Genomic DNA, 22,625 nt, shown 5'->3' on the forward strand with positions numbered 1-22,625 from the left:
TACCACCTGAGGCACCCAGTCACGTGAGCATCCACTCTGTGTCAAGAGTGGTCAACGAGGCAAGCATGGCCCCTACTCCCAAGAGCAAAACTACCAGGATGTATACAGGGTCAGCCTCTCACTAGATACGCCGCAAGGGCAGAAACCAGCTGGACATTCTCATTATGGCTTTGCACAAAGTAGATACAAGGAGAAGTTAGCCAGCTGTAAGGACAGACCTGGTGCCCTGCAAATTACCCACCCACCCCACGGCCCTCAGGTGGAGATCAGGAGCCCACGCCCTAAAAAGGAGACTGCACCGTGCTTCCAGAACACTACCTGCCTTGATGTGCCCCAGGAAGAGTGAGGGTCCTAAATCAAAAGGGCAAGCGTGCATAAGATGGACTGGACCGAGATGGTAAATAGGAGTACTTTTCACTTCAGATAGAGGATTCGTGTTTGCTTATTTTTCTTCTTTTGCTTAACTGAAGCCATATGGCTCTGCTAGGCTTGAATCACGCACAAAGCTCAGATTAAAGTGGCAGGAATGCAAACGCGACAAAAATGAAAAGGTTCTGCTGGAGAAACGTTTAAAATGGTATTAAGGGTGGGACAGCCAGGTTCTGTGATGAACTGTCGGCCTGTAGCTTCTCACTAGTGATTCTGGGAACTTCAGTAGAGTCTATGAAGCTAGATCAACCACTAAGGCACATACGTTTATTTTACAGGGAGTGGCATTCGCCCTGGAAACCGGACTTCTGTGTGCCCATATGGCATGTGAGGACACTCAGTTTGGGCACGGTGCTTTTGTGGTTCTATTTTCCTCCTTGCTTTTCTTACCTGTTTATCTATTGTTTTAAAAAATGTTGGACACACAGAAAACAGGGCCCTATGCAAGGCAAGTGCTCTACCACATCCTCAGCCCCGAGATTCCGTTTTCCAAGCCACCAACTCATGGGTTCTGAGCTCTGCAGAGACTAGTTCTGTCAGCAAAGAAAATCGCAGTATGAACTTAGCAGACCCCACAGCTTCAGAGAACAGCACAAACCCACCAGTTTCTTGGGAATACTGGCAAGTCTAGGGTTGGAAGAAAGATATAAGAAGACACACAGGCTGTTGCAATACACAAAAGTTTATTATTATTATTTTTTTTTTACTTTTTCTTCAGTTTTGGAGGCAAAATAAAATAGAACTGAACATCAATAAATTTTGTACAACAAAAGGAGCCTTTAATAGGGAACTGATAGTCCATGAACAGTTTCAGATCTCAGAGTGGTTTCCCTTTTTCAGAGACATGCTTTCCTGCAGTCCATGAGAAGTTGGCACAAAGATCCGGCGGATGGCGAGGAGAGTGGAGGCTGGAGGCGCCCTCAGATCCGAGTCAGCTGATGCCACAAACTGGAGGGGAGGATGCTTTCCACTTTCTCCATCACAAAGTTCAAGGGGGCAAACAAAGTGCTGAGGAACTGGAGGGAAGGCAGAGAGACAACCGTCAGGAGGGGCCCTGTCAGGACTAAGATCAATGGCTTCAGCACACGCCAGCGTGTTACCAGAGTTCATTCCGAGAGCCTCCCAAGGCTACAGCCCTGCTCTCTTCATGTTTACAGGAAGTGTTGGGAGAAAGTGGAAGATACATTCCAGCCCCACCCCCAGCGTGACAGATAAGAAGGAAGTGTCTGCGGACAGCCTCCCTCATCCTCTGACAGCTGCCACAATTCCTAGGAAACCAGCAGTCTTCAGCGTTTACCCCAGCTATGAAGATGAGCATCATCCGAGAGGATGATGGGTGGGTAGCGAGAGGGTACAGGAGCTAGACAATGGTGATAACTTGGGCCACTTGACTGTCTAACTGGCTGTACAGCTTACTTTAAGTGGGACAGGCAATATAAAGAGTCAAGTCTACAATGTCAGTTTGCTTTGGTTTCCTGATGGCTCCCAATATGTGCACAGCCTGGACTCCTTTCTAAACAGCTTGCTTTGTGCCATGTAGCAGGGAGCTGGGGGCAGGTAGAAGGCTGCTTGCTACACTGGGAAGCCCTGTCCTCAAGGAAAGGCTGTGGGATGGACTTTCTTACTCCGTTACTAAATACTTCTCTGCTTTTCACACAGAGAGCAATAAAAATGTGTCTGCTAAGAAATATAATTTGCTTTATCAGATACTGATCAATGTCTGATCTACTCTGATGATGTTCTTGTGAACAACTGATTTCAATTCAGAAGCTCTTATTGTGGTAGAAGCTGGCAGAAGAGACGTCTATCCAGAGAGGAGACTAGTATTGCTAAGGTTCAATACCTGGTTTTTTCTTGCGGAGTCTTTTGCAATAATCCCTATCCATGGCACAACACTGACAATGCTAACAGGAATTTTGCATTTAAGCTTAATTTGGGGGAGTGAATATAAACATGGAGTGGGAATATGGCTCTGGGCAAACGAATTTAGTAGACAGTTTAGACAGTAAACTTAAAAAGTGTTATCCTTACTGGTCACATGTTCTACGAATTGTGAATCTTGTGTGTGTGCATGTGTTCATGTGTCTGTGTGTTTAATGAGAATGGCACATATCGAGGAGGCCAGTAACACTTGTAATTGCATTATCAAAAAGACGTGGGAAAGTTTCTCTATTCTGCTTGTTAAATCAATAGATACATTTGCTTGGCAAGGCAATTAAGTGCTACACGAGAAAAGGAGAACCCAGAATAAAACTTCCCCTCCTGAAGGCTCAAATTTGAGGTGTAGAGGGAGCAAGGGCATTAGGATGTGGACAGAGCAAAGTAATACACATAGGCCACGCTAGCAATCAGGTCGGTGTTGGAAGGAAGAGAAGTCAGGCTAGAGTAGAGGGGGAAGTGTGGAAAGACCAAGAAAAGCTCTATAAAGTGAGGCAATTTAAATAGACTCCAATAGACAGAAGGAATATCAAAGGTATGCTCCTAACACTAAGGATGCAGACAGGAGCAAAGTGTGCTGTCTAGAGCCAAGAGTCAGAATATGGACAGGAAACCATCAGATGGTGACTGGAGTCCAGGCAGAGCTCAGACTGGTTGGCAGCCTTGAGTGCCAGGACGGATATGCAGCTGATACACAGGCAGCAACAGGTGTGGTGATTCCCTGCGCAGCGGGCGCTAGAGTCTCAGTTGTTTCTGATGACCTGAAAGCATCCTTTCGTGAGTATGCCAACACACTCGGGAGAGATACCCTGCAGGATGGATTACCCATCCTTCCCAGGTTAGAAATGGACTATGTCCCATCATGTCTGAGGCTAGAGGGCATGCGGAAATACTGGGCCCAGGAATGGGGAAGCTCTGAATGGCTTTCCCCAAATCCTGATTCCCCAAATCCTGGTTATAAAAGGACAATATAGACAAATACACTGATAGCACTAACACCATAAAATTGCATTTATAAAATTATATGGGTACATGTGTATGCAGCATCCACACTGAGGTGTGCCATACACAATGACAGATGGCGAGGGCTGCAAAGGGGACAGCATTTGCCTACAGTATCAAGTCCATAAAGAGGTTCCAAGCGAGAAAACTACGGACAAATCAGAGATTCCAGCAGGGACTGGAGGGGCAGCTCAGCAAGCAAGGTGATATCACTGGTGGCCGTCCCGGGCAGCTTTCGGAAGACTGGAGTTGGAAAGGCATAGGGAGAAAGTGCTCAGCTCCCTCCGAGCCAGAGAGAGGAAAAGCATTCTCACTGTCTTCCCCAGTACAATTCCACACCCTAAACTGTGGCATTGGGATCTCCACCAGAGTGCACCCTGAAGGGAGACAGGCTGCCACAAAGTAGCTCCGCAACAGAGAGGGGCTGTGCTTGTTTGCGGCTCTGTTTCTGGGGAGAATTGAACTGCCTGAGAGAAAAGATTTTACTTTTAGGTCTATCATTGCCTCCTTTCCCCCGACCGCATGCCAAAATGCGATGCCTTCCTTGCTGTATTTTATCTGCATGGAACTCCTCACTGAGGTTCCGTGAGGAGATGACGCTCCAGTCCTCCAATGTCTGTAATACATACATACTCTCTCCCTCAGTCCCCAACGGGTGACTGAGAAAGGCCTCTTTTGAGCACTTTCCGGTAATCTCATTTATTTGCCTAAAGAACCCCAGCTGAGGTGGACCCCTCTCATACCCACACCATCTTCCTTCTTAGCACCCTCCCCCCTCCCACCCCCTGCACACACCCATAAAGAAGCTATGTAGACACGAGGCCTCTGGAGTGACTAAGCCCTTCCACTTACTAACAGACCAAAGTCAGCGGCTTCCATCGGGAGTTAGAAAGAGGCTGAAGGCACAGGCCTCGATTCTCCGGATGCCTCGGGCACTGAGCTCTTCCTTTAGATGTGTGGAAAACAATCAATACCTTTGACCAGAAACCCAACTAATTCCTGACAAGAAGCAGCAGTTTCATTCCTAGACTAAGGGGGAAATTTATTGCCTGAGAAGTTAAATCTGAATGAGCAAAACCAGGCAACTTGGATCAACCCATCTGTCTCAGTGTCCCAAACTTCTGTCCAGAGGGCAGAGAGACACGGTCAAATTTCTAACCCAAATGCCCCATAACTCAATTAGTGTCCGCTGCTGAGAAAAAGCAACCAGGCCAATAAAAAGGAGAGAGGGGCACTTCAATGGCCCGGTCTTCCTTTCTTCAAGACACTGTTACTTAGAGGAAGGTCACAGCTTGCAGCCAGCTGGGTTCCCAGTGGAAACCTCTTGCTTATCTGAATAGGTTCCAGTTGCCCTGTCGCAAGCAGACAATTGACATCCCACTGTAATCAATATCAGACTTCAAAGAGCCCAGGCCTATAAGTAAAGGCGAGGCACAAGTCAAGGGGTGCAGACTCAGGGAAGGAGGGAGCGCAGAGGAGGAAAGACAGGCCCTGAAGAGCAGAAGGTCAGAGTGCTGACCTTCCCGCGTTCTGTGCAGAGCTGGGACTGCAGTGATAGCTGACTTATATGAGCAGCCTTATCTTAAGAAGCAAACATTCTCGGAAGAGCTAGTCCTAAGTCATCGAGGTAGATTAGATTGCAGGCAACTAGTCGAAGCCTCTCTACTCACGCCTCTCCAGTGACTCACTGTCTGAGTGTTGGGACTGGCTGTGTTAGTGAACAGACTTGTCAGAGTTCCCACGCTGTGGAGCCTGGGGGGTGGCCTTGCAATCTCTATGCATCTACTAAAAGTCCTCACACCCGGTATTATCTCAGGCCAGGACTGAAAAGGATCACTTTCTCAAGCTGCAAATGGCTGTAGACAGCCTCCAGGACAGCTGTGATAACCCCGGGGGTTTGCCAGAGGCTTTGTGAGAGGCCTGGAGGAGTGAGGAGGTGCAGATGAAAGCCGCCTAGGACAGGCTGGCTGGCCTGGCCTTCTTCCTGCCACCCACCTTTCTTTCTTCCTAAACCTCCTTAGACCTGGGAAAGGCTAGAACTCCACAAAGGGCACCACAGTTTCGATCCTCTGGGCAGAGGTTTGAAAGCACACTTGTTAAACCGGAAGGAGTTGTCCAAAGAACCACACCTTGGTAGAGAGTAGGACCACTCTGAAGCCAAATCTACTTCATTCAATCGTGTGATTCTAGGTGTGAAATGAGGAGAATAGAGTATTGATTCCCCACCCCCGACTGTCTGAGGAGTTCGCGGCTGTCGTCTGATCTTTCTAGAGAATCTATTTGCTATCTACTCTCCTGATCTTTTTGCCAAAATGCTCTCAGGCAGTCCGTTTTCATTCCATTCAGTACTGTGGTTCTCCGCCTTGACTGCACACCTGAATCCCCAGGGAGCATCTGAAGATTCAAATGCACATGAGCCATGGGGTCAAGTAGTCAAGAGGCCCTAGGAAAGGTAGCTTATCAGCAATCTTTAAGCTTCCTTGGTTGTTCCAAGGTCCAGGCATAATTTCAGAATTAGTGAAAGCACTAATTGTGGATAGCTGTCACCTGAAGAGCTATGACAGGGTGACTTCTCAAGTGAGCTCGGACTCCTTAGAAGGTGATAGAATCTCCAGGTCCCACCCTCAAAGGCTGGTGGGGTTATTGCTAAAAATCCAGACTCCTGGTGTGTGAGCATCAAGATTCTCAACTTTGGTGGTATGGCCAGGAGCATTATTGGCACGCTAGTGGCTAAAATTCCCTGAGGTCCCCCCCCCCCCCCCCCCCCCCCCCCAGTGTCCTCTTTTAGCGTGGTAGCGAGCACTGGAACAATGAGGTGCGTTTGCACACATTCTAAAAATGCTTAAAAGGGAAACAGAAAAGCGGGAACAGTACTTACCCAGTTCCAGAACTACATCCCCACTACACGCCGTAACTAAATTATGCTCTAATCTGAAACTTTGGCAGTGACTTTTCCTCAGAGGCTGGTGATGGAGGAGAAGGGAACAGTGAGCAGCACAGGGCCCGGGACCAAGGGCGTCCAGGGCAGCAACTCGGGTAATGCTGACTTTAGAAAATATGTAAGAGACGTAAGAAAACTGAATTTCCCTGAAGAAAGAGAAGGGAGTTGGAACTTCGAATGGGCCTGGAGTAGGGAAGACCTCCGGAGAACTTGCGAGAGAAAGTGATTTCTCGGGTGCGCTCCCAGAGTGGGAAGCCGGCATCAACACAAGGAAAGTGGCGCAGGAGGCACGGTAGGGAGCTTGGAATGGCTGCGGGGAAACTGGGCCTGATGGTGGACAGGGAAGCCCTCGCACAGCAGCAATCACGATTCCCCTAGAAACACTCCTGTCCCAGCAACAGGTAGGCACTGGGAGGACCCTTCCAACTGTAGGGACGCAGGTTTGGAGATGAGGGAAGGAAAGCCCTGATATAAACATGCGTATGCACTGCTGCCCATGCACTTACCAGGCCATATAGAGCCTACGATGTGGAGCTTTGGAGACGCAGACGGGAGAAAGGAACAGAAAGGCACTTGCCTTCAAGACTGCGCGGTCTAAAGGGCACAGCCAATGCCTTACCAATCACATAGAATAATACGTGAGAACACAGGCATTCGTGGATCTGTGGGATCGTGGGGACATCCTGTCAAGTCAGGAGAAATGAGTACAGTAGTAAATAAGGAGAGGCCTTTAGGAGACAAGTGGAGCGGGAGGCCGTACGAGGCATGCCTTGAGTAACAAGCAGGACATGGAAAGTCACTGAGATATACAAGCCTGGTCCATCTGAGCATTGTGAGCACTTCACTGTGGCTGGAAGTTGGAGTAAAGAACTGTGAGGAAGGAGAATAACAAGGCAAGCAAGGGCCTCTAGCAGACAAAAGGCTCTTTTAGTCAAGCAAAAGAAATGAGATTTACAGCTTGAAATAACAGGGAACCGGTAGGTAAAAGCTGGGAAGTGGCGTGCTTATTGGAAATTTAGAAAACTCTTCCTTGCATTAGTGTAAGCAACAGAGTGACGAGTAGAAGCAAGGAGACCAGCTGGGACAATTTACGCAGCTCAGGCAAGAACAGCAAGACCATAAGCTAGGAGGAGGCTGTGAAGAGAGAAAGGAGCGCAGGACAGGGAAGGGAGGTTTACAATGTGGGCACTGAGGGGATGGGGCAGCATTTGGAAGTTGACCCAGACAGGGTCCAAGGCAGGAGGGGCCTGAGAGAACAAAGAGTTTGTGGCCTGAGCAACTGACTCCAGACCTGGCAGGGCCACTGTGGAGCCAAGAGGTACAGACAAAGATCATCCCCATCTGAACTCAGACGGCAGGGAGATGACTGATGTTTTCCTCTCTCGCCCTTCTATTTGATACCCAGCTGTGGCAAAATCAGGACGCTCCCCTTCATGATCCTGCAGAAATCAGCACTCTCCAGCGAAAGAGGTTCTTAGCAAGCAGGGCAGATGGCTTCCTACAGGGCTCCTTCTACTACCCGCTCACAAGGCTCTTGGTCGATTTTCCTATTTCTGAATGTCATGTTGGTACACTTCCACTACAAGCTTTCACAGTTTCTCATAGTTCATTGTCCAAACAAACCAAGGGTTTGTATCCATTTAAATTATCACAAAAAATAATCTGTGGAAGCATAAATCTCATCCTTCATGAGTGAAAGACACAAGATCCCAAGATTAGAAGGTGCCGTTCATATCCACGAAGCCGAATCCCATCCCTCCCATTTCTCAGTGGTGAGGAGTCCCTAAATTATTTCATCCTCTGGGACTTGATGCGCTTTCTGGAAGGTGCTAGCATTTCTCTGGGAAAGGAGGTGAGGCTTGCACTAACACCCTGTGCTCTCACTTGATCCTTCAGCCGTGGACTGCTCTAGTGATAGTGAAAACTCAAAGAGTCCTCAGGGTTTCCACCACGTCTGTACAGCAGCCTGTTCCCCTCAGGCCCTTCCCTGGGCTCTCTGGGTCCACCTATCCATTGCCCAAGGCCCCCTCCCAGGAAACACTCACAGCTTTTGCGAAGACGCCCATGAGTTCCGGGAACTGGTGTGTCAGGAGGGCCAACATGGCTGTGAAGGAGCACAGTCCCGCCGTGAAGAGGATGAAGAAGGGGAGCTCCTTCTTGGGGTAAACTGAGACTTCATGAAAAGCTGGGGAGACCAAAGGGGAGCCATTAGGACAGAAGTGGGAGCATTTTAGGGACGCTGACGCCCCTTGGCTGCAGCATGTTGGAAATGAAACGGGCAGAACCCTGAATGTTCCCGGGCTCCCATCTGCCCCTGCTGCCCTTGAGGCCTAGCTGCTCCTCCCAAGCCCAAGTTCCACCTGCAGCACTTTAGAGAGAGACACAGCAGGGCTAGCTTGTGGGTGTCACACACTCATGAGCAACATCTATGTTTAATATACAATGTTCCTATCCCCAAAGCAAATACAGAAGAGCAAAACCCTGTCCAAATTACAAAATATACTTCCCCAGGGAATTTTCAAATCAAGTGTGATTGTGCACGTCTAGGTCGATCCGTCCCCGGTTTTACTTTACTGTATTTTAAATCATTATCATAGGCAATATTAGTTTATCTTATATTTTCTCCTGACGGTCTGAGGATGGCAACAGAGAATGCTGCCCAATAGACATTCAGTGAGGACCTCGCGTGTAGCCCTACGACCTTCAGGAGCAAGGGTCAGATTGCTAGGTTATCCTATACAACTGATGGTAAGAGTGCTCAAAACAATCATGCGGACTGAAGGCTTTGGGAGCATCCTTCATAGTGTTCAAACAGTAAACAGTGGGTTTGGGTAAAACCAAAAGAGCTATGGTATCAAAACATAAAATATGTAATGAACTAGTCTAACCCAATTTATCACAGGCCTGCTTGTGACTATGTGGTTGGTAGAGATGCTGGCCAGGGGAACGGGGCTGTGTGTCCAGAAGAGGGAAACCAGCTGTGTGAGACCTGGCAGAAGGGACTGTGAAAGTGTGGGGTCACAACACTGCTACCGGAAACAACAGGATCCCAGTGACCCATTCCCCCATCAAAATACAAACTACAGATCCTTCACTGCCCATGAAGGTTATTACTCAGAGCCCTAATCAGGAGACACTATCTATCAGGAGGCATGGAGCACGTGAAAGCAAGCCTCCCTGCACACCAGGAAGTCAGCCCGTGAAGGGACGAACCTGGGGCAGAGGGCACTTAGGACCTACTATGCAAGCAACCATACTTTTAACTCTCAGAGAACGAGTAGTGTGTGTCTACAACAACTAAACCTCTTTCCATCTCGGTCTCAAAATCCAACCCTCTAAAAGGTTCTGGAGTGATAGATACTACATGTGAATAATGGTACCCATTTCAATGCATCTGAGCCACACTTTTCCTTTTTGTAATGTTGCTTTTTAAGAATGTGGTGTTAGTGGCTAATCTATATCCATGAAAACTTAATTGTTTTCAACTAAAACATTTTAAAACACCATGCTTTTCAGAAGACTGCCTTCCCCCCAGAAAACTGAAACGTCAATAAAGATCTCCCTGAAGAGGGCGTCAAAAGGTGAATTATGGCCCCACGTGGGAATTTCTGAAATCAAATTTAATGTCATGTGATGCACCAGATGCCTTTGAAATGAAGCTCTGACCACAGAGCTCTCCCAGCTCTCTGAACATGAAGCACAGGCTGGGGCCATTAGCAAGGAAACAGGTGACGCACTCCCAGAGCGCCCAGTCTCCTGGCAGCGGGCACTTTTGTATCTGGTTGCTACCACTCACCACTGCCTTAGTAAGGCTGGTACCTGTGATTTTACTACGTGTCAGCTCTCCAAAGCCATTCTAGGAAAAGAGTTATATATTCTATAGCTATTAGATATTGATGTAACCAGTGCTAGTAAAAGGAAAAAAAGACTGAAAAGGGGGGTGTGGGGGTGGGGAGAGAGAAGCCAAGAGGGAGGAAAGTATTTCCCAAGTCAGGACCACATGAAGAGCCTGGACATGATCCTTGCACTCGGTCTGATTGGATAATAGCTATTTAGCCTGGATTGTCAAAACAATGTTGTATTACAGTAAACCAAAATAATACTTTCCACATGTGGTGTGGCCCTTAGGCTGTGAGCTCCTCGGGCACTCGAGGGCAGGGTGTGCATCCTGCACTCCGTGACACAGGCTCAGCTCGCACGTGTGCTCTACACATGTCAGCCAGCCCACTCTGCAGCCCATGAGATGCTCGCAGAACTGTCTGGTCAGGAGCATTGCGTCACCATGGACAGCACACCACCCTTCTCCACTCCGGACTCTGCCTCTGGCAGCTACGCCCGTGACCTGGCCCTGCCTTCCCACCCGTGACTCAACTGTAGCTCTTCGTCTTCAAACCCAGCTTGTACAGACCACCTGGGACCTGCAGGAGAGCCCAAGCCGAAGTTTCCATAACAAACCAGCCTGCAGAGAGGCCGCTCTCCATCAGTGCTCTGCGTGTTGATATCAATCTCTGCTAGACTCACGATAGCTCATCTCTGCTAAACTTCAAGCCTTGGCATCTTTCCCTCTGATGGATCTGGAAAGAGCTGGAGAAGCAGGGAGTCCAACCCCTTCCCATCATTCATTTCCTCACATATGCTATCAAATAAGGCCAGCGATTGGGAGAAACTTCATAAGGACATCCTCAGCACTAATCATTACCACCTCTTTGCATCCCATCTTTTGTAATGTCCCCCAACTGGATGAAAGGAAGGCTGCAGAGGGGGTACTCACAGGGAAGCAGCTCCCGGTCTGCTGTTTCTGTGCAGATTGGGTATGGATAAAAGAGGTGTCCCTTCTCCAAGGGGTACGGGATCATCCGGAAAGCTACAAAGGAAAGACGGCACAGTTAAGGCTTGTATTGATCTCCTAGCTTCCCAACCTCAGATCGGAACTTCTGAGCCTTTTCCTTCCTATGAGAGAGGCACGTGCCAGGCGAAACGCCTGCGGAGCCCTGCGAAGCGTCGCTCTCACATCCGTCTCAAACTACATATTCTGGGCAAAACTCACAGCGCTGGGTGCGGACAGAGTGCAGAAGGGCAGGGGAACCATCAGTATCAGTACCTAGGGTTTCATCACGCATAAAATATTAGAAAAATGTTTTAAGCACTAACTCCATAGAGCCCAGCCAACGGCAATGCACACCTGGGTTGAAGTGCTTTTCCCAGAAGTGAATACGGATTGACTTGTTGGAGCTTGCTGCAGATTGTACAAAGATGAAGGGCATTCTGTTGCGTCTGGTTTAAAACTACGCCTACGTGGATTATAACTCCAACCAGGATGATGAATACAAAAGCTTAAGGACACATGATTTGAGAAGAATTTCTAGACTTTATGAAACTTTTAAATCTTTCAATATTATGCAGGGGAAAATGGTTCGGAGAGATTGATTGTCTACGTTGTGATGATGTCAGGCCACCTAGATTCTGTGTCTGTGGCGTCGGGTGACAGTAGGCTTTGCCCTGAATTATGGCTTTCCAATCAATCCATCCACCCCCATTATCGAGTGTGTTATTCTCCCTGTTGCAATGTCGTCAGCATGTTAGTCTCACTGTTCCTATGAGCAGCGCTCACGGAGTTCATTTTTCTTCAGCAGATGTCCTGTAGCGGCTGCATGCTGTGGATATGGAATGGAAAAGCCATCCACTACCCTGAGAACGCCAGTTAGCAGTCCTAGCCTGGACACGTGTCCGTGAGGGATGGCGGCAACGAGCAACAATATTTATGGTTGTAAATGCTACATTTCAAGGACTCGTGCTACATCCTTAGCCCTGTTATTACCAAAGTCGTCACCAAATGCTGTCAATGTATGTATTTGTCTTCTGCATACTTCCTTCAAATAAGAATCAGAAACAAAGCCTGTTCTTCCTCACAAGGAATGACAAGGTCCTATTGTAACCAGCATCAGTGCACATATGGTATTTATTCTGGTGTCTGAACAGTATTTAAAAGTAAAAACAGTATGTATGTGATTCCAGCATTTGGAATGTGGTCAATCTACACCACAGTGGTATCTCTGGGAGGTTACAGCACATTGCCACGGAGAATATAAATCACGATAAATGTGGGCTTAGAGCAGAGCCAGTTTGCTGGCAGTTTGCTGAGGTAAAAATGTTATCAATTTTCTTCTTGTAACAGAAACCTCTTAAACAGATTAAAACATTAAAAATCACCCCAGACTTTAGCTCTTTTTATAATGGAAGACTCACCCAATTCAATCAGACCCTTTCACACAAGCAAAGATGACTTTGCCAGTTAGCACAAGTGACAGAAGAGTCGTGTCATGGGTTGTTAAATCACGGAAATGCTGAGGATGAAGCCAACTTCTCTCCCACTAGAACTAAGCTTGCAAAAGAATGAAAACAAACAATATAACAGACAAAAAAAAAAAACCTTGCAGTAATTGTATAGCATCCACTCACTAAAATCTCTTCTGGGGAGCACTTATTTTAACACGTAAGCCACAATATGGCAGGATTTCAATACACCTTTCCATCCATGACAGTTTCTCTGAAAGCATCCCCGTGCCCATTCTGTGGGTCTACAAGTGCCCAGGCTACTGTTTTAAAATGTATTCAAGTTCATATGATACAAGAAGAAAAAAAAAAACAGTTTCCATAAGGGCAATTAATTGTGAAAAGTATAATTTATTCAAAATTGAAGTTGGTTTGCACTTCAGGAAATCATTTTTGAAGGAGAAATTAGTAGTACAAGCTCTTGACAGTGCTTGACAACAGAAACCTGATGGCGGACTGGCATCTTCAGATGAGAATCCTTCCTCCATATTTGGCAAGCACAGAGAACTTTATGCATCAATTTAGTTTTTAAAAAAAAATTAAAAATCAGCTCTCATCTCTTTCAGAAAGGGTGGGGATTTTGCTAATGCACAATTTCTGAAAGTATATAATAAATGTTTCTTGCATGTTTATGGTGCCCTTACGATCTCTTTTTCTCATGTCAAATATCATTTACATTAAGTTCATAAACTAATATTAAGTTTTGGCTTCACTAAACAAAAGCAAATACAATTTCTGCTTGCAACTCTATCCTTCCTCCACCCTACTGCCCAGGGTCCAATAAGACTGAGATAAGAATGGGAGTGTGCAGAGTGGGAAGAGGCGTGGACACATCGCCAGCTTCCCCTCCTACCACGCGCCCCTTTCACCGAGGCAGGAAGGCTCTACGAGCCTTGAAGCCGTCACCGAATGTCCAGAGATTCTGTTAGCATAAGGCCTAAGAACACACTTCTTTCGTGGCTTAAATGAGGATAGAAATAGATCATTTGGAGATGACTATTTTACAAATGACTATGAACTTCCTAAAGGTCTTTGAGGAACATAGTTTAGATAAATTAAAATTGTACACATATTTGACTCCAAACTAAGCAAGAAACCTAAGCTACCAGCAGTTGAAACACAGTATATAAATGACATTCCCACTTCGTGTGCACCCTCCCATCTTGATGGGGTTGATGCCTTTGTTCAGAGTGTAGCTGGAGCCCCGAGTCACTTAGGGGCACAGGGAAACATCCCACACAGTTGACTCCGACTCATGTACCTGGCCCCTTCCCTCTCTAGAGGATCACTCCCGGGACTCCAAGCTGCTCAGTGCTGTGCAGGTCAGGGGATCTTGGGTATCAACAGAACCACAGATGACAGAAGGGGGAACTTGAGAAAATAATGAATTGTCACCCTACCCATTATACAGATAGATAGAAGATACCTTTTCATATTCATCTGACATGTGTTTGATAGTTTTCCTTTCAGACAGAACATTATTATTTATAATACAGAGAATTGGGAGTGGATCCCAGCTCTCCCTGTTATCATTAGTTCCCCGTCCAAAAGTGTGTGCTTTTAATAGTGGTACTGGGTAAGCTAGGTAAGCTAAGAACTTCCTGTCCCCATGCTGGTAGAGCCAGACCCACGCGCCAGGCTGCCCTGTGCAGGCCAGGACGCTCCTCCCCCTGCTCCACTGAACCCAAAGGCTTGGCCTTCTCCATCAGGGAGCACAAAGAGCGAAGGGTGGCCGTGCGCTAACAGATAGACCTGCAGCTGCTGCAACAGGAAGTCATCATCAAAATGCAAGTCTCATGCCCCACGTCTGAGTGCAGGCAAGCAAGAGCCGGGGCCCACCTGTCTTTCATTAGTCATTTCAGTGCAGACTTAAGGAAAAGAGGAGATCAAAGCTTGGCTTCTGATCCATATTCTTTCAACTACAAGAATGAAGTAAACTGACCTTGAAAAACTCATTTTTCCTTTGGTTGGATTTAAGCATGGTTTGTCCTAATTTTGAGGAGGGAATTCTAGGGTTTTACAGTGAACTTCCTAACTCACTAGTGCCTCTCAGCACTTTAATCCTCTGCTCCTAGAGCCATGATAGCCTGCGTGCTCTAGCCACCTATATACACAAATACATGTGTAGTTGCTTCTGAACATGTATGCATAAAACATGTATGTGGAAAATGTGTGTAACACACACAAATGCTTCTTAGAAAACATGTTCACCTTGGCATCAGCCTGTTACAAAGGAAGAATTCAATAATTGTTTGCTCAAGGCACTCAGGAAAACCCAGAATTTCTCTACTAGAGAAAACCGAGCCAGACTACAGGAGACTGCCTGCTGCACTGTTCCAGAGACAGAAGCAGGACAATCAAGGTCGCTCTCGAGTCTGGGTGGCCTTGGAAACACAGGATGAGCCTGAGTCTTAAACAAAGCTTTAGGCTCTCCATGTCACGATTTGTTACTCCAAGTTATGGTTTGTCACCAAAACGAGCAAACTCAGAATCAGGCTGGCTCTCCATCACACCGTATAGGCTACTGTTGATCTGACCACCACTTTCTCACAAATCACAAACTGCATCCTCAGATCTGTTAGGGGTGGGGGTAAGGATCGGGGAGAAGTCCAAAAGGTACTACTAGCCTTGCGGAGCAAAGGTATGGCTAGAGGAAATGCCCTGAGAACCACATCTTACAGTAAAGGGCATTTGCCATTAGGTTCAAAGAGAATAAATTAGAATCATAATCTCATCCTATGCTTCAACAATGGGCCATTTTCTCCTCTCAAAGGAAACACTCTGCTTAGTCCCCCTCAGAAACACCACCTCCAAATCTTATACATTATTTAGTGGATTCTTGTGGGAGGGGCTCCCAAAAGAAAATAAAGAGTTCTATTTGGTTAGGTAGAAAAATATAGACACAAAGAAAGGCCAAGTGATTTACCATGGCATAGTCACCTTCTGATATATGGAACAAGAAAATTAAAGTTCCCAGCTGTGGTCAACACACAACCATGCTTCCTAAAATACATACTATCAAAGGAGAGCCTGGGGAAGATGGGTGGGAGAGAGCTGAGGACGCACCAGGACTGGATACGGGGGGAAAAGAGATCTGCCATTTGAAACAGACGCCATAAACGGCCTGACAGGGCAGACTCAGCTGAAAGGAGACCGTCCTTTCGTTCACACGCGATCTCTCTACTCAGCTCGTACTTGCAGTAGTGCACGTGTGTGAACACAACCAGAGCCGGCAGGGCTGAAACAAACATCACTGTGATAAGACGGCAGCTGTGCAAGAACCCAGGAAACCAAATCTAAAACGTCGAAACTCTTCCCCTTTCTTAATTTTCTTGACTGTGGGCATATTGTGTAATTTCGGGGCCTGGGACAGTGATGAATCAAACATTTTGGAAACCTTTGAAATGCTGATGTCTTGTGGCTGAGGATTCACGGGTGCTTTCCCCCTTTAACTACCATATGCTTCAAACACAATCTCTGTTATATATCAGACTTGGAGTTCGCAAAAAGGAGGGGGGGGGGTCAATTTAATTGATGCGAAACCCACTGAATTCTCAAGAATGACTATTTCTCTAGCATGATTTCGCTGAAAGGAGAAAACCATCCTTTTATTTCTAGCTCCGAATAAACACTTCAGACACAGCCAAGGTTGTTTTGTTTTGTTTTTAAAGATTTCGAGAATACAACTTGGGTAACAATCATTTTTAACATGGAACCAGAGTCTGCTATCTTCTCTTTTACATGCTCTTTCTAATAACATTGATAAGTTGGGAGGACTTGGGGAATGGCCTTACATTTCAGAATAAATAGAAAATGACTCAGAGAAGGAAACCTGAACTCTAGGGCTGGAGATGTCAAAAGGCGCCACCAAGTGGCATACTGTGGAACTGCAGGCTCCTCTGCTGAGGCTGCTGGGATGGGTGGTGATCTGCCCTCATCTTAGAGTAGCTGCAGCAGGTTTGGAGGTCACCAAGATGGGACATTCAGGGTATGACATTCTACTTCATATGGCCTTACAGTTTCCAAAGTGAGGAAAGTAGATAACACTATCAGCAAGTGAGCCAAGATTCAGATCCACATCTTCTGATTTAAAACACTATGAGGCTGGAAACTCCTTGGTTTTGAGGACAAACTGCTCTTCAAGAGGACCCGAGTCAGTTCTTAGCACCCACATCAGGCAGCCTGTCTGCTCAGAACCCCCTGTAACTCCAGATTCGGGGGATTCAACTGCTCTGGCCATTTTGTGGCCACGCACTCACATACACGCGCATGTACACACACACACAACTTAAAAATAATAAAAATAAATCTTTAAAACACAGAGATGTTAACCTCTAATTTAAAAGTTACATATATGGAAAAAATGCCAAAGATTGCATAGAAGTGGCTGAAGCTGGAGTAGTAATTCTTTCTTGTAAATTGTATGAGAGACCTGTATCTTTAAAAATAAATAAATAAATAGATAAATAAGGCTGAAAAAACTTACTGTGAAAGATTTTCCCTAAATATGTATATATATGCATAAGTATATACATATAAATACATATACATCTTTTGCTTATTGAAAACACGTATGTGAGGTGCACAAACTTTGAAGACCATCAATATCAAGAACAAAATGAAAGCATGCCCACAACTCAGCAGGAGTAACTAAAGTCAGGTAAATTCACTTCCATTTCTTTCCTTTGTGTGTACATATCTATATCTATATATATGTGTGTGTGTATTTATTATCTTATTCCTATTGAAATGTTTAAACCAATATGAAATAGATAGCAAAATGTAATTTTATCCAGGATGGATAACTCTAAACTAGAAAAGAATCAACTATGAGGTTTATATGTCACGATGTAATCTATATTGTAACATTCAAGCAAATGCTTCATAGATAACTAGTCTCTTATCTTCTTCTGCTCACTGAAAGAGGAAAATACTGGCTTGCATTTGTGGCCAGGCTGTCTGAACGGTGCCTCCAAAGTGACCAGCCACTCTCCTCACTATCTCTCCTGCTGGAGAACAGATGTGACCATCTCTGCTCTTCCTCAGCTAGAACACTATTAGGACAGCAAAGGAAAAGATGCAAATGCAAGACAACTGAACAGCATCTGGGTCTGACGAGACTCGGCAAGGTTCCTGTGTACTCGGTGCACAGCAAGCACACACACAGAGCGTGTTCTAACGCTCATTACCAAGGCTTTCTCTGGAGACCGAATGACACTGTGACTGATTTGGGCTGGTGTCATTATCCGATTTTCACAAGATATGTTTATCTGTAAGTATCAAATTCCCAGTAGATGTTTTCTATAGGTATCCAGTTTCCTTACCTTACTATTTGTATATAAAATTCACCCCTTAATCCCACTAAAGTAGTCTGTCCATGTGGTTTGAGGTAATGCCCAATACTTCTGCTCTGCCTCACTTGGCAGTCCACCATGTCACTCCGTGTCTCTCGACCCTTCCCTGTTGATTCTGAGAAACTCAGTGTTGCTACTTGATTACTAACTTCCCAACAATGCCCAGTTATTTTCCAAAGGGTTTTAATTTTTTTATGGTGATGTCAATCCTCATATCGTGTATTTATTACCCTCTGCTTTGTAGCATTTTGGGTCCTTCCCAGTGGGTTGGATCTTATCACTCAGGTCCAGCTGATAAGTTTCCACTATTATTCTCGGGATGCCAAGCCATAGATACGTCTTTAGTTGCTAAGCCAATTGATCTATTCAGTTTTTGACACGAGATGTAATGTCTCGTATTTGTTTCTGCTGGTCTCTTGTGGAATCTTTCTCACATCTAATTAACATTTTCTTTTGTGCTCTAACAGAGACCATTACAAGCAATGCTCAGCACAAAGCGGGAGGACATTGTGCACAGGCCCAGTCTCTTGAGCAAGTCTACTCACCCAGACACCTGGCTATATCATCACACTTCTTAAACAGAGTGAGAGGAATTGGCAAGTCAACATCTTTCAAGTTATAAACAGAAAGTTATATAAAGAAAACTTGCTAATTATCTGAAAAAAATTTCAAAGCAACTAAACAAAACATTTCCAGTCACCTTTGAAGCTCATCTTCGTCAGCTTACTTTCACCCCTCCGCCCCCACCCCCCCCCCCCCCCCCCCCCCCCCCCTCCCCCCCCCCCCTCCCCCCCCACCCCTCCGCCCCCACCCCTCTGCCCCCACCCCTCTTTGCTACCACCCTGTCATTTCCTGAACCAGGTTGGATTTTTACTGGGTCACAGAAAGGGCAGGAACAGGAAGGAACAGAAGCTTATCAAAGTGAAAATGGAAGCAGAAAAGATAAAGAACAAAAAGGATTAAAAAGGCTTGTTTGTGAGCCTGATCAAAGTAAGAATAAATTGGGAAAAAACTACCAGAGACTCAAATATTCTTTGTTTTGATTTTCCGCAAGAAATGCTAAGTGTTGTGTTTGTTTTGCTTAAATTGGTATTAACAGTGTTTCGGTATCCAACAGCATACAGAGAATTGGCTCTGTTTTCCTTAATTTACCATCTCCTACCAACCCTACAACCTGCCGGTTCTTCACACTGTTCTTGTTTCTACTGCTGCCCGGGCTTTCAGGACTTGTTCATCTGTCACCCGACTCCTGCTGCAGTTACTCTACCTTCTGAAAGAGTCATCAGACAGGGGACAAGCAGCCATTCACTCCTCCTCACTAGATAAGAAGGAGCACAAAGCTAAGTACCTGTCACCTGCCATTCGACCCTGCTTCCCTTACCCAGAATGATGGCAATGTAGAGAGCATCCCGGGCTCACTTAGGCCTCCATCTATCTAACAGGCACTTAACTCTCACAGGGGCTGCCACGCCCCACACAGGACACCAGGGTTGAATGGGCATTGTTGCTGGTTTTGAAACATATCTGGAGTGCTTTTGTGGATGATCATTCTGATCATTCTTACTTCGGTGCAGGATCACTGTGCAGGATCACTGTGGCTCTCACCCAACTCCACAACTGTCTGAAATGACAAGCAGCATCTAGCACAAGGCCTAAGCCTAAGGCAAAGGTTCCTGTGATGTTGAGGGGCCGTGCGGATCTCCAGAGAGGGCCTTCAGGGTACCCAGAGTCACTGACCTCTTGTAGGAAGGCGCATTTCTAACCTAGATGTGGCACCACCACAGCAACCCCCGTCTCTGGGGATATGTGAGCAGCACACAATCAACTGCCCGGATAATGTGACACACTGGGAACAAAAACCAGACATGCGCATTCTCATTGTTCACCATCAACTGTTGTGGCATAAATAGGTCGAGCACTTTATGTTCTTAAAGAATGTTTAAAGGAAAAATAAAATGACTTACTGCCTTCCCACGTACAGTGCAAGAGGTTCAAAGCCCCCTCCACCCTCTTCCAGTGTGCGAGATGAAAGAATGCGTACGCGATTGCTTCGCTGTCTCCTCTCTTCAGGATGTGCTCTGGTGGGAGGATTAAGCTTTTCATTTCTAGTAGATACTGGAAGGAAAACAGCAGGAGACAGATGTGTTAATATGCAGTGATTAGGAACTCGATGCTGACACAGGCTGATTTCCCGAAGACCATCACTATCAGACATTTCATCAAGCCGGCTACATGGGATGGCAATCGCTAAGACACCCAGCAATACCCAGAGTTTGCTGACAGTTGATTAGCTTTGCACTAGTTTTCTTCCATGAAGATCAGAGACTCATGAGATGAAATATTCTACTTGAAGAATAAATACAGGCTCAAATGCAAAAGGGAAAACGTAGAAGACATAAGAACTTGGCAGGGTTTTGTAAGTGCAGTGAAAACACATATGTCAGACACATGAAATAGAACAGTCACATGGCTAACAACCTCAATGAAGAGTTTTGACATTGAGTTTCACTACCCATGCATTTTTTTCTATGCAGATACATCAAAAAGGACTTCATTTTATGAAAAGAACTATTGATATAGATGCTCAGATGTGGGAACAATGAAGGTGTCAGCCTATGTGTAGGAAGATCCAAGAGAATTAAATATAGACTCCAAGCTGAAAGGATCTTTTAGATATTTCCCACAGACTGGAGGGACTGGAGGGACAGGAATTTATATCTATTCATTCATATTCAATGCAAAGGAGCTGGGGTACAGGGAAAGAACAGGGGTTGCTTTTCTGGCACTAAGAGAGCTCTAAATTTCCACATTTATCCCTCTCTACTTCCTATAGGATAGAGGCGAGCAAACTCAGAACAGTTTCCTGGCACCCCATTCTTCTCTGTCTTCCTTCTAGAATCCATCCCAAACATATGTGCACACACCCCACCACTCCACACTACCGTTACTATCATGAGCAAACATATCATGTGCACACATCCCCCCACAACTCCACACTACCACTACTATCATAGTGATATGTTTAACTAACATGACATGAGACAACAAAAATCCTATGACAAGTTTATGGTTTTTAGTGTATGATGTGGAACAATTCTATATCTGTCAATTATGTTTTAAATAAACGCTGATTGGCCAGTAGCCAGGCAAGAAGTATAGGTCGGACAACCAGACAGGAAGTAGAGGCGGGGCAATGAGAACAGGAGTATTCTGGGAAGAAGGAAGCTCATTCTGCAGTCCTGTCCAGACACCAAAGAAGCAGGATGTGACCTGCCCCGCTGAAAAAGGTACTGAACCATGTGGCTAACATAGATAAAAATAATGGGTTAATATAAGTTATAAGAACTAATACAAAGCCTGAGCTAATAGGCCAATCATTTTATAACTTATGTAGGCCTCTGTGTGATTTTCTTTGGGACTTACCGGCTGTGGGAACTGGGCAGGACAGAAACCCCAACAAGCAGGCCCACGTGTTAGAAATGTAGAAAGGACTGTCTGGTTTCTTTCTGTCAGAGGATATTTGTGGGAGAACAACGTATAGAAGAGTTCTTATATAACAACAGAGGCCAGAACAGCTATTGCTGTTTCATTGTCCTCTAGCAGGGATTTGACAATTTGGGCGCCAATGCCTGCCTTTCTGCGGCTCCTTTTGTCAGGGCACATGGCCCAGCAGGAGCCAGGAGGACGTATGTGGTAGTTTGGGCTCAGAAAGAAGGTGTTCCAAAATTTGGGTGCGATTTTACATATGCTCTCCAAGCCTCTGGCCTTAAAGCAAGAAGGGAATGGAGGTGGGAAAGAGATACCCAGAACAGCAAAAGAGTAACCACCACTCTCAGAGGGGCTGGGACAGAGAAGCTGTTTGCTATTGAGATGTTCTGAACACAAAAGAACTTATGGTCATTGACTTTTTGTGATCCCAGAGGTGACAGATTTCTTCTGATATTTTGTCTTAAAACAGTGTAAAACAAAAATTGTCTGGGGAAAAATAATGCTATCAATCCAACTAGCAGTATAGTTATAATAAAAACATAAAGCTGGGTGGTGGCAGCATACACCTTTAATCCCAGCACTTGGGAGGCAGAGGCAAGCAGACATCTCTGAGTTTGAGGCCAGCCTGGTCTACAAAGTGAATTCCAGGACAGTCAGAGCTGTCACACAAGGAAACCCTGTCTCAAACCATCAACCAAACAAAATTAAATTAACTAAACTATAAATACAAAGACATATTTTGTACTCAGAGATAGATGGTTATCCCCTCATGACTCTGTTACCTTAATAGAGCCTGCCAGTAATAATCTTATAAAGCCCCAAGGCTGTGGGTCTTCAGAAGGATCTAGACCTCATACAGTGTTAAGGACTATATTATTTCAGAGTAAGAATGCACAGGAAGACCATTTGTCACCATCAGTTCTTCAGCAAAATTAATGAGGAGCAAATCTTATCTAATGAGATCATCAAAATAAGATTTTCATCTCAGTTTTTAGTAATTATTCATAAATGTCCTGTCAATTAGTCAACTTCAAAACTGAGGAAAGTGATATATGAATCTTGGAATAAACCAGAGGTGAATGAACTGTTTTAATCAACACCGGCAGAGTGAAGCCTCTCTCAGGCTGCAGAGAAGCAGA

At 45.6% G+C, this 22,625-nt stretch overlaps 1 protein-coding gene across 4 annotated transcripts in view; it reads right to left on the reverse strand.

The window, feature by feature from the left end:
- Positions 1–1,095: 1,095 nt before the first annotated feature.
- The window catches only part of St7 (suppression of tumorigenicity 7), a 240,246-nt gene continuing 218,716 nt past the window's right edge, over positions 1,096–22,625 (reverse strand). For 3 of the 4 annotated variants that reach the window (XM_050145884.1, XM_050145885.1, XM_050145886.1), the window contains 4 exons: positions 19,962–20,112; positions 11,082–11,174; positions 8,356–8,495; positions 1,096–1,445 (listed from right to left, as the gene is read on the reverse strand). In XM_050145884.1, the coding sequence (XP_050001841.1) occupies positions 1,350–1,445; positions 8,356–8,495; positions 11,082–11,174; positions 19,962–20,112 (480 nt within the window). In that variant the 3' untranslated portion in view covers positions 1,096–1,349. Of the gene's footprint in view, positions 1,446–8,355; positions 8,496–11,081; positions 11,175–19,961; positions 20,113–22,625 lie in introns of those variants that run through there. The other variant, XM_050145887.1, reaches the window with a different exon arrangement.

This window comes from Alexandromys fortis, unplaced genomic scaffold, assembly GCF_014885135.2.
Source record: "Alexandromys fortis isolate MF-2015 unplaced genomic scaffold, M_Fortis_MF-2015_v1.1 scaffold_34, whole genome shotgun sequence".
Classification (NCBI taxonomy): Eukaryota; Metazoa; Chordata; class Mammalia; order Rodentia; family Cricetidae; genus Alexandromys; species Alexandromys fortis.